Source organism: Nicotiana attenuata, chromosome 7 (assembly GCF_001879085.1).
Source record: "Nicotiana attenuata strain UT chromosome 7, NIATTr2, whole genome shotgun sequence".
Lineage (NCBI taxonomy): Eukaryota > Viridiplantae > Streptophyta > Magnoliopsida > Solanales > Solanaceae > Nicotiana > Nicotiana attenuata.
In genome coordinates this window covers 20,808,776-20,827,728 of record NC_031995.1, presented here as the reverse complement: position 1 = coordinate 20,827,728, position 18,953 = coordinate 20,808,776, and the positions used below count along the sequence as shown (strand labels likewise).

The following is an 18,953-nucleotide window of genomic DNA, read 5'->3' as shown; positions in this document are numbered from 1 at the left end:
ATCATATAATATATTAACGTTTGTGCAACAATATCTTATTTAAGTTATTTCTTTTCATAATTATTCATGTATATCGTTCAGTAATACTAAATATATTTATAAAAAAGCAAGCACTTACACTCAGTATAATTTTAAAACTGATGTAAAAGTAAACATGAGGATAACACCTTAGAGTCTTGCACCATTTACAGATCTTGTTAGATGATCTTAACTTTATATATATTTCTCTTCAAGAATAAAAGAAAGAGTAATTACCTAGAACCTTGCTGATAATTCATTTTGTTTGGAGCTTGTGTCAAAGTCTTGTCTTCTCAAGTCTCCTTTGGATCATAATTTAAATAAGATGTTGTAATTATTTGGTAAAAATTCGTTTTTTTTTTTTTACTTAAAAAACTTAGCCAACAGTAGCGATGGTTCAAAATCAAATTACATCTCTTCAAATAATCTATAATTAAAAGCTAAGGATAAAAGCCTCTTAGGAAGCCAAGTGGAATAATAAAAAACTGACACTTGGCATGAGAGGAATTTCTCCAACATATCTGGAATTATACTAACAAACTTCAATTTGACTTATATTAGGTATTTTCTGTAGAAGTTATTTAGTCATTCCAAAACTCCCGCTAAACATTATCTTAGAATCTATTAATTTAAATTTTTTTTAAATCATTAAATGAAGGTGGGTAAAACAAACAAGCCGTGTAACTTAAATTTTTTTTTCAAACTTATTCCATAACCGCCGCTCCAGCTTCCATTCCAATTGCTCCAGCTTCCATTCCAATTTATTAATTAAATTTTTTTTAAAAGCATTAATTGAACGTGGGATTTTGAAACAAACCGTTCAAACTTCCCTTAATATATGTAAATTATTTTTATTTTATTTTAAAACAAATTTTACCTTCAATTAACCCTAAATTCTCTCTGCAAACTCACGTATTGTCTCTGCAAAGTCACGTTAGCCTGAACTGTCTAACCCACGATTTACTTTACTGGGTAGCAACTGCTCAAACCTCTAAATATATATTTCTTCCACACCTACAACTGCTTCAATTCTAATGTTCGTTTTTATACCAAGATTTCAACAAAAGTTACGAATTAGCAATAACATGGCCGCTAACAATGATTTCATCAAGGATATAACTATTTCAAAGATGCAATGGAAGTTGAAAGTTCGCGTTGTCCGTATGTGGGAAAAACCGGATCGTTTTAATCCCGGCTCTATATTCTCCATTGAATTGGTTCTACAAGATGAAAAGGTATTTTTATTATGTTATTGCCTTGCTAATTGTTTTGTGCTCTTCGAAAATTAAATGTCAATATCCATAGATATGTTTTGCTCTTCCACATTGTTATCCTTTGTACTTTTCGAAATTTAAATGTCAATATCTATAGATTTCTTTGTGCGCATGAAGCAAGATTCTGGTCTATTCTGCACGAAATAGAGGCCACGAAGCTTCTGTAAAATCTAAGTTTCATCGAGTTGCTGTTGCTTTCTCAAGTGGCAAGGTCCAGAAATTTGCCTCGCCTTATTGCCTTGCTAATTTGTTTGTGCTGTTCGAAAATTAAATGTCAATATACATAGATTTGTTTTGCTATTTGGTATGAACTTATATCCACTCTTTTGCCGATTTTCTTGCCTGCTGCTTACATAATCTTTGTTGAAATCTTCAAAACCTGAGGGATTCGCTGTGCAGTATACTTTATTTTGTACGTTTGGAGATATCCTCTTTTCATAACTTTCATGTCTTCAATAACCAGATTATGTTTTTACAATCTGCACTTAATAGTACTTAAAACTTTTAGAAATTAAGAAAACTCTATTGTTGTTTCTTTCTGTGCGCATATAATCTTCATGACTAACATGTAACACTTTTTCTGTATTTTCAGCTAAATTAATTACTAAATTTGCTATCACCTATATATGTGTGTATATCTATGTATCTGTGTACCTGCGCGATGCAAAATTGTGATGACATCGTTGTGCTTATTGTTATGGCTGGTATGTGTCCTGAGAGAGAGAACATTTACAATTAAAATATTTTAATAAATATGTATCAATATTTGAAGATGTTAAGGGGAAAAAGCATCAAGAAGGTCTATGTGATCAGCAACAATATAAATTCTAATAGAACCCCAAGAATTTGGTTGAGTGATAAGAGCCTAGCGAGTGATGTGGGTGGTAGTCGCACATCAACGATTCGAACCCTGCCTCAGACATAAGTGTTGGTATTAAGTGGCAAAATTCGGATTGTTGAAACTTTATAAATGTTTCTCTGTGTACTGTGGTTGTTGGATTCAACTTAATATTCTCAGGCTAAATAAATAAACGGCCCCCATAATTTAGCATGAGGTACATTTAGACACCTTAGCTTCGGATCATATCTAAGAATACTTTATGTCGTCAGATATGTGTCAATTGAACACGAATTGCTGCCATGGAATAAGCAAGCTGAATGTTTAGCATTTTAAGATATATGGGGTGTGAAGATCTATAGATTTGTTTTGCTCTTCCATACTGTTATTCTGTATATTTTGTTTAGTTCTAACTGTGAAACAATTATGATTTAGCATGTTGTAAAAGAAGGTATGATTTAGCATGTTGTCGATGCTGTTCACTTTAAAAGGTATTTTTATTATGTTATTGCCTTGCTAATTGGTTTGTGCTCTTCGAAAATTAAATGTCAATATCCATAGATATGTTTTGCTCTTCCATATTGTTATCCTTTGTACTCTTCGAAATTTAAATGTCAATATCTATAGATTTCTTTGTGCGCATGAAGCAAGATTCTGCTCTATTGTAATAAACTTACCATCTTTTACATATTGTAATTTCTTTGTAGGGTGATCGTATACATGCTTCTATTGGGAAGTCTGTTCTGCATATTTTCAACAAAAAAATTAATGAGCTTGGATTGTATCTTATGGCGAACTTTATCGTCTGCCAAAACAAGGAGAGGTTCAACACCACAAAACATAGATTGATGCTGACTTTTACTCAACGTACAACAGTGGCTGAAACAATTGATCCACTTTTTTCGATGAATATCTTTGATCTGCGACCATATCATCAATTGATAAATAAAGTTGATGTCAACCAGAGTGAATTATTTGGTAATATTTGTGTTTATTTTAATATATTTTTACATATTTTTTTTAATAGATTGATGGTACTTATTTCAACATCTTCATATTTGTTTAGATGTTATCGGAGAGATTGTCAATTTTAGTGAGGTGCAATCGCAAAAACAAGGTGAAATTACTAGGAAGTATATGGATATCGAACTAGAAGATGATGAGTAAGAATAAACAGACAACCATCGATTAATGATATATTTCATAAATACATATATTAAATATTGTACACTATTTCTATTTCACAGGAGGAACAAGTTATCAGCTACATTCTGGGGTGAATTTGTTGATCAAGTTATACCTCACCTTTTAAGTTCTAACAACCAGCCTATTATTGTTGTTATGCAGCTCATAAAAGCCCATAAATTTCAAGGTAACATGCAACTATTAAATTTCACATTACTTTTTGAAAGTTATTCATGACATGTTACACGTAATTCTTTTTTTGCAGATTCATATTCTGTGCGCAACACTTGGAATACATCAAAGTTGTGGATTAATCCTATTTTTCCTCAATCCGAAGAGTTTAAAACCCGGTTAATATATTTTAATCATGTGTCTGCAGTGATATCGATATTTTGATGTATATTTCTAACTCTAATCCTCATTTATACATATAGATTACTTTCTGTTCGAGATAGTTGCTCTGAGAGGCTTACTCAAACCATCTCTCGACAAAGTTTCTCTGTTTCGGATGAGTTACAGAAGGGCATTGTTGAAGTTAAAACAATTGCCCAATTAGTCCAGTCCATGCAAGTGAGTTAACTCTTTTTATCTTTTTTCTTTGATTTTTCATTAGACCATCTTTTCTATTTGTTTTCTTCTGATATTTCAGCCCTTGGTTCTCCTATTTTACTGCATTAAAATGTTAGTGATTTTGAAAATTATAAACTCATGACTTTTTATATGATTGGTACACCATTTGCATAGATATGTAGAGTTGAAATAATGTAAGTTGTTATAATATTTGATGTAACACATGTCAGTTATGTTTATTAAATGAAATCATTTGCCCTGATTTTACTTTCTTTCTTCATATTAATGCACACAAGGAAAATATACTAACCACTCTTCTCATTTTCAAAATGTACTTATAATTTAATATCTTTCTAAAATAACACTTTTCTTATGAACAAACTGTTATACTTATGGACATTCATCTATGTTTTGTATTTCATACTTAAATATATGAAATTTAAAAACTCTACAAGATGGCCTGAATTCACTGATCCTCCAACAAAATAACTCCTCAATGTCTGTATGTTTATCTCTTGGCATTCTTACGAATAGCAGCTTTACCAGTAGAATTTATTTGGGTGGCGCGATTAAATAAACTGTTAGGTTTAACAGTCTTTCATCTTTTAAAGATGGTCCATAGGTTCCAGCCATACTCCTTCGAATCGGATCAAGCGACGACTGCCTGCTGAAACTGAATCTCAAATTATTCCTCCTTGCATCAAATTAATTCTGCCTCTTGAAACTCAATTTTCCGCTCTTCCTAAATGATCCTGTTGAGAATTGCCTCAATATCCCTCTCTTTAACTGCGCTTCCACCTCAATTTTTAACCTTTCAAATTGACATAGGGCATACTTTGATTTGATCAATTATGACTACTCCATGGCTGAAAAACAGCCATGGGGTACCAAATACTTAAATTCCTGTTATGCCAAAGCCTTAAGTACCAATTGTCCCGAAGCCTAAGCTAATTCAGCTGTCCCAATACCTGATTTACCATATACATAAATTCCTGTCATGCTTTATATCATCATCTTTCATATGACATATTGGTTGACGACCATAATTTTTGTAATATAAAGTATGCAAATTATATATTATTATTTATTTTTCCATATATACGCTCTCTATATACGTCACGATTTAAACTTTAATCATTTTATTAAACAGGAAGGTCCCTGTTGGATTGTCGCAAGTATAGAAAATTTAGAACTTGAAAAAGGATGGTCTTATGTCAGTTGCAAGAAGTGCCAAAAAAAGGTGGATAAACTGGGAAACATTTATCAATGCCCAAACCTCAAATGCAAAAATGAAGATTACTCAGCAGTAATTAGGTAATAGCACCAACTCTATTTCCTTAATCCATCAATTGGTTACATTTATATCTCAAATGTTTCCTGTGAAATTAGGTACAAGCTTCAGGTTAGGGTAATGGATACTACTGGATCTGTTTCCCTATTGCTCTGGGACCACGAAGCCATGTTTCTCATAGGCAAATCCGCAAAAGAATTGAAGGAAGGATTTCTTGAGGTATATTAACTAATTATATTCATATTTCTTTTTTTAACAATTCTAACACAAATTTTCATTCTAGAATACTGGAGGTGTTGATAGGTATCCCTATCCAATAGAGCTGAACAATGTTCTCCAGAGAAAATTCATGTTTAAGGTTATTGTCAAGAGTGACAACATTCAACTGCAAAAGGAAATTTATAGTGTTGTGAAGCTTACGGACGAGGAGCAACTGATAAAGAAATATAGTCCTGATACACCTACAAATGACTTACCTGTATGTCATATTTGGTTAAAAATATCATAACATATTTAATATGTTAATTTCTTATAAATTGCATTATTTGAATCATAATTTCAAACTCATTTAGTTATTATTTTGTGATAGGACCCTGACTTCAATAATAACCAAGTCTTTGATGGAGAGAAGGAATGCGAGGTAAATACATCGCTCACTTTTAATTATTCCTTTAAGATGACACATACTTATACATCTATAATGATATGTTTCCGAATAAATTTACACATCTGGAGATTTTTTAATAACCTTAAAAGTTGTGAATGTTCATTTTTTCTTTTCTATAGGAAGTTGCAAACTCATTATTACTATTTTTTACATTATTTAGTCATGTATAAAAAAAAAATCCTGTTATAAATTCATAAAGAAATACAAACTGTCATTTCCCTACTTATTTTCACAATTTTGATTTTTTATATATGCAGGATTCTACAGAAGATAATGAGTTAATCGATATTGCACATACACCTGCCAAGCTAAGTTTACCTAATGCCGCAACAGTGGTTGAAGAAGATCCTAATACACAGTTGTCAGGAAATAAAATCAAAAGACCATTTAAGAAGAAGAAAACAGCATAAGGTGTTTGTGAATGTAACACTTGGAGAAAGCAAGAACTATATCATTAGTCTTATTAGTAGTTTTATTACTTATGAAAAATGTATTTTAATCATTTCAACCTATTTATGCTGTTTTACTTTTATGTTTTAGTTAGTTTACAAATTGTATAGTTATGGACGACATATTTCAAGCATTTCATGTTTCTTTCTGGTAGTAAAATCTGACTATGAAACTGCGTTTACTGTTATTTGGTTAACCTTACTATTTTATCTCATTTTAGCATCTCCTTGCTCAGTGAAACGTTCTCTGTTGCACAAGTTGTCAAGGTAGTCAAGAGTCTCCAAGCCTTCCACTCTCACTTCACTGTCATAAGAGCAGTTAGTTTTAGCTCTGTTTTCAAGTTCTGAATTGGGAGACTATACAGTATAGCATGTCAACCTATAAATAGTATTGAATCAAAATGTATTTGATGATGCTACTTTCAAAAACAGGTTCAGCACCAATCCAGTAATGAAAGCGTAAGTATAAAATAGTATCCCCACTCCTACCTGCTGCCTGAAGTAATGAAATATTCAGATCGGCACTGCATCTCAAAGTCAACCAGTAAGCCATGGCACTCCTGAAATACATAAGATGCACAACTATGGTCTTATAAAAAGAGTAGGGGAAAAATGTATACTACGGAAAAGACCAAATAAAAAAGGTTAAGCGAATGAGACACAAAGATAGTAATTGCTAACCTCTCATGAAAATAAAAAGTCCGGAAATTCAAATCATTAACCTGAGAAACTTCTTTTCGAGAAACAAAATAAGTCGTGTAACTAATGAAATCATATTCTGTCTCAATAGCTACAAAAGCAGATTTGAGTGAACCAAATTCAACATGCACATATGAGGGATGAGGCAGCTTCAAATTTCATTAATATATGAATATTACTGATTTAAATATGTACGTTCAGATTTAATTTGTTGTATGTCATGGTCGTATAAAATAGTACCCCCACACGCAGTTGCTACATCATGGTCGTATGTCGCTTAATATTGTTACGCCATCATCACTTGATGCTGGAGCTGCAGCACCATATCGCCTGAACTGNCAATGTTGCTCTAACATCATATTCGTTATATTTATTTCCAGTTTTTTAAACTTAGATAAGTTGTATGTTTTATGGTTTATAGAGTTTATTTGTCCTGCTACTATCACAGGAGATGGATTTGGAAAAGAAAAGGCAACACAACCTTTAACAGACATAACAAACCGTCAACACTTTTCACGATTAAATTATAAACCTTTAGAGATGTCACGACCCACATCCACTACGGGCCGTGATGGCGTCGGATACCGCTGTCAGGCAAGCCAACTAAATCACCAATTAAATTCTCTTTTTATAACTTTGAAAACCTAGGAGTTTTACTTCCATTTTTCATATATAAAACAATCTCTGTTTCAATTCAAATGAAGAAATTAACTATTAATACACATCTTCAAAGAAAACCATCCCAGAACCCGGTGTCACAAGTACATGAGCAACTACTGATAAGGAAAATAAAATACAAATGTCTGTCCGAAATACAGTGGACAGAGAATCAATAAATAAAGTACTGGAAGGGGACTACTCTAGCTGCGGGTCGTCTCGAACAATGCGGCTCACCAAGTCCCCAAATCATCCGTGCTGCTACCTAAAGTAACATATACCTGTGCAACAAAAATGCACAGAAGTGTAGTATGAGTACGTAATCAACGTGTACTCAGTGAGTATCCCGCCTAACCTCGAAGAGGTAGAGACGAGATGGTCAACCTGGACACTCACTGGCGGTCCAATAATAATATATTAAATGTGTGGGGACATCATGGATTCATATAACACATTCTAATTCACAAAGCAGTATAACAGGCAAACACCTTTTAACAGTTAGCAAAGGATTTTCAAGATTTTAATTTTCTTCATTTAATGAGTTCATCTCAAGCCATGAAAGGCAATGTCATCATTTAAGATTCCTCATGCATCAATATACAAAAGATATCATGCGCAAATCATACCGAGGCGATGGCCCGATCCAACAGAAAGTAAATGTGCACTTGCCGAGGGTCGACGACGCGCCTATAGATGCATCTATTTAATATGTCGAGGCGTTCGGCCCGTTCCAAAATAAACACACACAGACAAACAGTCAGTCATGAAGTCCACATAGAGCAATTGTCCAAGGAAGGCCAATTCTCTTTAATAGTTTGAGAAAACGAAGCTTAAGTCTTTTAGAAATCCTTTTATAAATTTAATGTGATTTAAGCAATTCAAACCCTCAAAGGGGTTCACAATTAATCCAAATATAGCATGTTCAATCAATCAAGTAAGAACTTATCAGGGAGTGTTTATCGATATATACATATATATCAATTCCTCTTTTAACAGAATTTTACAAGTAAGGTTAAATCTCTTTAGAAATTCATTTACAACTTCCATGTGACACAAACAATTTGAGCTATCCAAGAATTTACAATTAATTCAAGTATTCATGCTTTTGGGTCCTAGCTACCCGGATAATAGAAAATAGTAGCTACGCACGGACTCTCGTCACCTCGTGCGTACGTAGCCCCCACAAATAGGAGCACATAACCAATTTAACTCACCTATGGGGAAATTTCCCCCTCACAAGATTAGAAAGGAGACTCACCTCGTTCCGAAGACTCATAACCGGCGTTCTACATTCTTCTGAAGGCTTGAACCGACGCACAATGCACCAAAGCTAGGCAATTAACGACAAACTAATGAGAACATGCTCAAATACTTGTTAGAAATTCAAATTATACAGATTCCCAACTCCGCTTAGTGAAATGACCAAAATACCCTCGGGCCTACGTGCCCGGATTCCGAAATTTCTCAAAGAAAAAGGTTACCCATGACCTTAGGAACTCAAATATGTGATTTTCTCCTAATTCCATACTCAAAATCGTGGTCAAATTCGAAGAAATGTAAATTCCTAGGTTTTCCACCAAAACCCCAAATTTCCATAATTTCCTTGCCTAAATCCATGTATAAACCTTATATTTAACTCAAAGCTAGCATAAATTACTTACCTCATGACAAGTGACGAAAATGGCATCTCCAAGCTGCTCCCCATCGACTCCAATGGAAGAAAAATGGGGTTGAAATGAACTCAACCCCGAACTTAAAACATCTCACTGCCCCAGCTGCTTCCGCTTCTGCGGAAAAGTTCCGCTTCTGCGGATGTCGCTTCTGCAACTTCTCGCCGCTTCTACGGCTTTTGGCAAAAGGAAGCTGACCGCTTCTGCGGTCTGGGGGCCGCTTAAGCGAAACCGCTTCTGGGGTCCCTGGGCCGCTTCTGCGGTTTTCCTTGGACCTGGCCCCCTTCCGCTTCTGCGAGCTTTTGATGACCTCAAATTTTACTTTCGATGCTTAAACCTGTCAAATCACGTCCGATTGACCTCAAATTTTGCACGCAAGTCATATTTGACATTACGGACCTAGTGCAACTTCCGGAATCAGATTCCGACCCCGATATCAAAAAGTCAACCTCCGGTCAAACTTCTCAAAAGCCTTCAAATTTCTATCTTTAGCCAAATGGCTCGAAAATGACCTACGGACCTCCGAATTCACTTCCGATCGCACTTCCAACTCTAGAATCACCATACGGAGCTATACGTAGTCTCGGAATCCCAAACAGACATTGATGACATTAAAATGCACTTCAAACCAAACTTATGAAATTTCTTCTAAAATGCTAACTTCCACAATAGGCGCCAAAACGCTCCCGGGTTATCCAAAACCTGAACCGGGCATATGCCCAAGCCCGGAATCATCATAAGAACCTGCTGGAACCTTCAGATCCTGATTCCGAGGTCGTTTACTCAAAAATCTTATCCTAGTTCATTCTATCAACTGCAAGCTTCCCAAATGACAAGTCTCTTTCTAAATCAACTCTGAACTTCCCGGAACTTAATTCCGACCACGCGTACAAGTCATAATACTCGAAATGAAGCTGTTCATGGCCTCCGACTGCTGAACGGAGCGCTAAGACTCAAAACGACCGGTCGGGTCGTTACAAGAGAGATGTGCACACGCTTCATCGTAATCTCAGTCACAATATCCAAATTTACCTTGACAGCAACATTCTCAATTTGGTTTGTCAACTTCAAATGTGCAGAGAAATTTTCTTCTACCTGATTTAAATGAGTTACCCCTACTGCCAGGTTGTTATTATAAATAAAATTTGTAATATAACATGAATCATTTATTTATACTAATGACATTTTATTATGATTTATTATTAGAACTTGATGATGTCAATATTGATGGGGATGTAGCAGGTATGTTCTTCATAAATAAATTATTTTGCTATTAAATTACACAAATAAACTAATTTTATACTAATATTTAAATTAATGGTATCGTGATTAATTACATAACGTAATAATACGTGGAAAAAATCGCAGAAATTAATGATGCAACTGAAGATGAAGACGACTATGAAGGTATGTGTATCTTAACCCAAACAATGATTCATTCATGTCCCCCTTTTCAATTTTCATAGCTAATATAATATGATTTTAATACTATTTAGATCCTGATGTTGGATACGGAATTATTGACAATGAAGGTATGCATATTTTTTTTTAAATATGTATATACAATAACTAGGCTTACCACGCCTTTACGTTAATCTTACATTTGCTTATTTTATTCATAGAGTATTGGGATATAGGCGATCCTACATATGAATGTGAACATTGTGGTGCCTACTTCTGGTACGAAGAAAGAATCAACAAGAAAATCAAAGCAAAAAAACAGAGTTCTCTTTGTGTTGTAATCATGGAAAGATAGTCTTACCAAAGCCAAAGAACCTCCACATTTAAACAATTATATTCGATCAGGTACAATAAATCTACTTTACCATACTTNCTGAATTGGGAGACTGTACAGTATAGCATGTCAACCTATAAATAGTATTGAATCAAAATGTAATTGATGATGCTACTTTCAAAAACAGGTTCAGCACCAATCCAGTAATGAAAGCTTAAGTATAAAATAGTATCCCCGCTCCTACCTGCTGCCTGAAGTAATGAAATATATAAATCAGCACTGCATCTCAAAGTCAACCAGTAAGCCATGGCACTCCTGAAATACATAAGGTGCACAACTACGGTCTTATAAAAAGAGTAGAGGAAAAATGTATACTACGGAAAAGACCAAATGAAAAAGTTTAAGTGAATGAGACACAAAGATAGTAATTGCTAACCTCTTCATGAAAATAAAAAGTCCGGAAATTCAAATCATTAACCTGAGAAACTTTTTTCAAGAAACAAAATAAGTCGTGTAACTAATGAAATCATATTCTGTCTCAATAGCTACAAAAGCAGATTTGAGTGAACCAAATTCAACATGCACATATGAGGGATGAGGCAGCTTCAAATTTCATTAATTATATGAATATTTCTGATTTAATATGTACGTTCAAATTTAATTTGTTGTATGTCATGGTCGTATAAAATAGTACCCCCACACGCAGTTGCTACATCATGGTCGTATGTCGCTTAATATTGTTACGCCATCATCACTTGATGCTGGAGCTGCAGCACCATATCGCCTGAACTGGTAGCTGTTTCACCTATAATTTCTACCAATTGCTGGAGAACTTGCTTGACTACTGGTCGAGCTGATGGTGAAGGATCAACACAGTGCAAAGCCAATTCCAGAGTATTTAGTAGTTCATCACCGATTACAGACGCGTCCCCCATTATTTGCAGATCAAACTTCTAATTTCTCCATTACTCTTTCACAATACAAGCAACCCTTGGAGGCAATTCCACACCATTCATTGCTTTTCCTGATGTCTTAAATTCCAGCAATTGTTAACCTTTTTTCAAATAAAAACCCGTACAACAAATTATAAATTAATAGCAAGAACAACAAACTAACCAATTGAGCTGTCGAAACAAAGAGGATATAAACTTGGAGAGTAGCAAACCACCATCATTAATAGTTGGCAGTGTATGTGTGGGCCTGTGAGAAATCATATTGTAATTTATGTTAACATATATCTGATAAAGCATAAGCTGAAATATGGAAGTGCAAAAATTTTAAAACGGTGCTTTATATTAAATATGTCAATTAATTAAATAAAATATGAATTTAATAAGTAATTAACTGCTACAAGTGAAACAGAGGTGCCCTATTAGTCTCGCTTTTTCTGCAACTGTAATAAACACACGGCTTTTCAACTTCTTAGCCCTAACTCAGTTTCTACTCAATTTGACATGGATGAAGATAAAAAACTCGCAAGAAACAATAGGATCATCATCCGGAAGTAGAAACGGCCGAAAATTTGTTCAAATAAAAATGGTATGAACTTATATCCACTCTTTAGCAGATTTTCTTCCCTGCTGCTTACATACTCTGTGTTGAAACTTACGAAATACTATATATCCTAACTAATCTTAGGTTATTTCTGATTTTCGTTGGGCTTATTGTCTTTGATTCGCACTTAAGCATTTCTCTGTTAAACCAGAATTCTGCCATTCTATTTGAATATTAAGTTTATTGGTTATTATTGTTATAATTTAAATCAAATGTTTAAGCATGTTTGATGCCTGAATCGTATTGTGCCGTTTCGAATAACCAAGCAACATGTTTAGTTTTTTAAGATATATGGGTTGTGAAGAACAGAGAACCAAAGAAGCTTTAACTCAAATAGTTTCAATATTAAGTTCATGGCAAGTCTTTTACATACTTTCAGTTAAAACCTTTGAAATACTTTATTTCCTAAATAATATTTTATTATTTCTGATTTTCGTTGGCCTTATTGCCTTTTATTCACACTTAAGCATTACCATGTTAAAGCATAATTCCGCCCTTCGCTTTGTATATACGTAATTAAGTATGTTAATTTCCTGGCAAGTTTGTTACATATTTTCAATTGAAAGCTTTTAAATACTATATTTCCTAACTAAACTTCTGTTATTTCTGATTTTCGTTGGGCTTATTGCCTTTGATTCGCACTTAAGCATTACCTTGTTAAAGCACAATTCTGCCCTTCACTTTGTATATTTAAGTTATTTCTTAGTATTGTTATATTTTAAATCAAATTTTTAAGCTTGTTTTATGAAGGAATCGTATCTTACAGTTTCGAATAAGCAAGCTGAATGTTTGCTTAGAAACTTATGCTAAATTTTACCAATTACTAAAATATTAATTACATAAATGCGAACTGGTACTTCTTCATGCCTATTACTGAGGCAATATTGAATTTCTGTTTTAATTACCTTACCCAATCAAGACTGTTTAGGTTCACTTTCTCTAATCTTGGTCCCAGAATTATGTATTGTTAGCTAGACGTTTCTGAGCTTGCGTAAGTTCCAATATGAACTGCCCATAAAGAATTTCACGGCTTAATAGTTATAAGACGTTATGCTGATATTATGTTTAAAATAGCACTTTTTGTTCATGTGATGCCTGATATATAACCTCCATGTTTCTGTCGGAATAATGGTTTTGCTAGAACATGGGATACAAATGTAGATTATTTTTTTAATTTGTTGATGAGATTTTAAAATATATTATGGAATAGGAAATGATGATTGTTTAGTGTACGCATCCGTTTTTCTTCTTTTTTCTTATCATCTGTCTTTGTAAATTGCTGTATTAGCCAATGTTGCTCTAACGTCATATTCGTTATATTTATTTTTAGTTTTTTAAACTTAGATAAGTTGTATGTTTTATGGTTTATAGAGTTTGTTTGTCCTGCTACTATCACAGGAGATGGATTTGGAAAAGAAAAGGCAACACAACCTTTAACAGACATAACAAACCGTCAACATTTTCCACGATTAAATTATAAACCTTTAGAGAGATGTGCACACGCTTCATCGTCTCAATCTCAGTCACAATATCCAAATTACCTCGATAGCAACATTTTCAATTTGGTTTGTCAACTTCAAATGTGCAGACAAATTTTCTTCTACCTGATTTAAATGAGTTACCCCTACTGCCAGGTTGTTATTATAAATAAAATTTGTAATATAACATGAATCGTTTATTTATACTAACGATATTTTATTATAATTTATTATTAGAACTTGACGATGTCAATATTGATGGGGATGTAGCAGGTATGTTCTTCATAAATAAATTATTTTGCTATTAAATTACACAAATAAACTAATTTTATACTAATATTTAAATTAATGGTATCGTGATTAATTACATAACGTAATAATACGTGGAAAAAGTCGCAGAAATTAATGATGCAACTGAAGATGAAGACGACTATGAAGGTATGTGTATCTTAACCCAAACAATGATTCATTCATGTCCCCCTTTTCAATTTTCATAGCTAATATAATATGATTTTAATACTATTTAGATCCTGATGTTGGATATGGAATTACTGACAATGAAGGTATGCATATTTTTTTTTAAAATATGTATATACAATAACTAGGCTTACCACGCCTTTACGTTAATCTTACATTTGATTATTTTATTCATAGAGTATTGGGATATAGGCGATCCTACATATGAATGTGAACATTGTGGTGCTTACTTCTGGTACGAAGAAAGAATCAACAAGAAAATCAAAGCAAAAAAACCAGAGTTCTCTTTGTGTTGTAATCATGGAAAGATAGTCTTACCAAAGCCAAAAGAACCTCCCACAATTTTAAAACAATTATTATTCGGATAAGGTAACAATAAAATCTACTTTTACCATACTTCAATAGTATCTTCAAATATATGAATAAATTTTTATTCACCAACAAATAATGTTATATAGGTCCAAAAAGTAAGCATTTCAGAGATAATATTAGAAGTTATAACTTAATGTTTTCATTTACCTCAATGGGAGGAAAAGTTGATGCTTCTGTCAACCAAACAAAGGGGCCAAGAACATTCAAATTATCTGGACAAAACTATCATCAAATCGGTAGTTTATTGCCTCCTGAAGGATCCACTCCCAAGTTTGCCCAATTATATATATACGACACAGAANGTGAAAATTTTTACAGATAAAAATGGTATCAACTTATATCCACTCTTTTGCCGATTTTCTTGCCTGCTGCTTACATAATCTTTGTTGAAATCTTCAAAACCTGAGGGATTCTCTGTGCAGTAAACTTTATTTTGTACGTTTGGAGATATCCTCTTTTCATAACTTTCATGTCTTCAATAACCAGATTATGTTTTTTCAATCTGCACTTAATAGTACTTAAAACTTTTAGAAATTAAGAAAACTCTATTGTTGTTTCTTTCTGTGCGCATATAATCTTCATGACTAACATGTAACACTTTTTCTGTATTTTCAGCTAAATTAATTACTAAATTTACTATCACCTATATATGTGTGTGTATATCTATGTATCTGTGTACCTGCGCGATGCAAAATTGTGATGACATCGTTGTGCTTATTGTTATGGCTGGTATGTGTGCTGAGACAGAGAACATTTACAATTAAAATATTTTAATAAATATGTATCAATATTTGAAGATGTTAAGGGGAAAAAGCATCAAGAAGGTCTATGTGATCAGCAACAATATAAATTCTAATAGAACCCCAAGAATTTGGTTGAGTGATAAGAGCCTAGCGAGTGATGTGGGTGGTAGTCGCACATCAACGATTCGAACCCTGCCTCAGACATAAGTGTTGGTATTAAGTGGCAAAATTCGGATTGTTGAAACTTTATAAATGTTTCTCTGTGTACTGTGGTTGTTGGATTCAACTTAATATTCTCAGGCTAAATAAATAAACGGCCCCCATAATTTAGCATGAGGTACATTTAGACACCTTAGCTTCGGATCATATCTAAGAATACTTTATGTCGTCAGATATGTGTCAATTGAACACGAATTGCTGCCATGGAATAAGCAAGCTGAATGTTTAGCATTTTAAGATATATGGGGTGTGAAGAACAGAGAACCAAAGAAGCTTTAACTCAAATAGTTTCAATATTAATTTCCAGGCAAGTCTGTTACATACTTTCCGTTGAAAACTTCGAAATACTATATTTCCTAACTAATCTTCTCTTATTTCTTAATTTTCTTCCGCTTATTCCGTTTGATTCGCAATTAAGCATTACCCTATTAAAGAAGAATTCAGCCCTTCACTTTGTTTAAACATAATTAAGTATGTTCAGTTGCTGGTAAGTCTGTTACATAGTTTCTGTTGAACCCTTCGAAATGTTTTATTTCCTAACTAATCTTCGATTATTTATGATTTTCGTTTGCCTTATCGCCTTTGATTCGCAGTTAAACGATTACAAGTCTTCATGGTTATAAGATGTTATCCTGATATTATGTTTAAAATGTCAGTTTTTTTTTCATGTGATGTCTTATATATAACCCCCATGATTCTATCAGAATAATGGTTTTGCTACACCATGGGATATAAATGTAGATTATTTATTTTATTTGTTTATGAGATTTTACAAAATATTATTGGATAGTAAATCATGATTGATTAGTGTACACATCCGTTTGTATTTTTTCAGTTATGATCTGTCTTTGTAAATTGCTATATTAGCCAATGTTGGTGTAACGTCATATTGCTTATATTTTTTCCCATTTTTTGTATATGTAATTTGTATGTTTTATGGTTTATATAGTTTATTTGTCCTGCTACTATCACAGGGGATGCATTTGGAAAAGAAAAGGCAACACAACCTTTCACAGATATAACAAACCGTCAACTTTTCACACGATTACATTATACACCTTTAGATAGATTTGCACACGCTTCATCGTCTCAATCTCAGGCACAATATCCAAATTTACCTCGACAACAACATTTGCAATTTGGTTTGTCAAATTCAAATGTGCAGACAAATTATCTTCTACCTGATTTAAATGAGCTACCCCTACCGCCAGGTGGTTATTATAAATAAAATTAGTAATATAACATTAATCGTTTATTTATACTCACGACATTTTATTATGATTTTTTTTAGAACTTGAAGATGTCAATATTGATGGGGATGTACCAGGTAAGTTTTTCATAAATATTTTTTTTCATTAAATTATACAAATAAACTACAATTATACTAATTTTCAAATTAATGGTAGCGTGATTAATTACTTAACGTAATACGTGCAAAAAATCACAGAAAATAATGCTGCAAATGAAGATGAAAACGACTATGAAGGTATGTCTATCTTAACACAAAAAATGAATCATTCATGTTCCCCTTTTCAATTTACATGGCTAATTTAATATTATTTTAATACTATTTAGATCCTGATGTTGGATATGGAATTATTGACAATGAAGGTATGCATATTTAGTTTTCCTATATGTATCTACAATAAGTAGGCTTACCACGCCTTTACATTAATCTTACATTTGCTTATTTTATTCATAGAGTACTGGGATATAGGCGATCCTACATATGACTGTGAACATTGTGGTGCTTACTTCTGGTACGAAGAAAGAATCAACAAGAAAATCAAAGCTAAAAAACCAGAGTTTTCTTTGTGTTGTAATCATGGAAAGATACTCTTACCAAAGCCAAAAGAACCTCCCACAATTTTAAAAAACTTATTATTCGGATCAGGTAACAAGAAAATCTACTTTTACCATACTTCAATTGTATCTGCAATATAAGAATACTTATTTATTTACCAACAAATACTTTTATTTAGGTCCAAAAAGTAACCATTTCAGAGAAAATATTAGAAGTTATAACTCAATGTTTTCATTTACCTCAATGGGAGGAAAAGTTGATGCTTCTGTCAACCAAACAAAGGGCCCAAGAACATTCAAATTATCTGGACAAAACTATCATCAAATCGGGAGTTTATTGCCTCCTGAAGGATCTACTCCCAAGTTTGCACAATTATATATATACGACACAGAAAACGAAGTTCAGAATAGAATTCATGCACTGGGGTTAGTATTTAATTTTTCCAAATTTATATATGCATGAATAATCTAAAAAAACAAAAGTTAGACGAATTTTATAAAACCTATTTTAATGCAGTTGTGGTGATAGAATAAACCAACTTCATGCTGAAATTGTTCAAGATCTGAAACAAATGCTTGATGAGCAGAATGTTTTCACAAAGTCATTTAGAATGGTGAGAGACAAATTTCAGGAAGATAGTCAGTCCAATTTTAGACTCAGATTGATAGGAAAACGTAACTATGATGGAAGAAGATACAACTTGCCAACAATTTCCGAAGTTGCCGCTTTGGTAGTTGGAGATTTTGATGCATCTAGATGTGACCGAGACATCATCGTTGAAACACAATCTGGACATCTACAAAGGATAAATGAGTTGAATGCTGCCTATTTAGGTCTTCAGTATCCTTTATTGTTTCCATTAGGTGAAGATGGTTATAGGGAAGACATTCCTTTAAATGGAAATGACGAATCAAGTGGAGGAAGGCATTTTGTTAGCATGCGTGAATATTTCGCATACAAAATTCAAGAAAGGAATGGCGAAGTACCAACAATTGTGAACTCAAGACGATTATTTCAACAATTCTTGGTCGATGGATTTACAATGGTTGAATCGTCTAGGTTGAAGTATATCAGAACTCATCAAAAACAATTGCGAGCTCATATGTATAAAGGATTAGAAGATGCAGTTTTACATGGAGAGATAAATCCTTCTTCTCAAGGTAAAAGGGTAATTCTCTCATCCAGCTTCACAGGGGGTGCAAGATACATGATTCAAAATTATCAAGATGCTATGGCAATCTGCAAGTGGGCTG

The 18,953-nt window shown here is 33.3% G+C and overlaps 1 protein-coding gene and 1 pseudogene across 1 annotated transcript; both read left to right on the top strand.

The window, feature by feature from the left end:
• On the top strand, positions 1,104-6,377 carry LOC109229888. The gene is made up of 11 exons (XM_019395435.1): positions 1,104-1,253; positions 2,838-3,108; positions 3,197-3,293; positions 3,378-3,502; positions 3,581-3,665; positions 3,750-3,885; positions 5,036-5,199; positions 5,275-5,395; positions 5,460-5,654; positions 5,766-5,816; positions 6,101-6,377. Exons 1-11 carry the CDS (start codon positions 1,104-1,106, stop codon positions 6,251-6,253), a joined length of 1,548 nt encoding a protein of 515 aa, XP_019250980.1. The 3' UTR covers positions 6,254-6,377.
• The window catches only part of LOC109229887, a 16,016-nt pseudogene continuing 6,523 nt past the window's right edge, over positions 9,461-18,953 (top strand).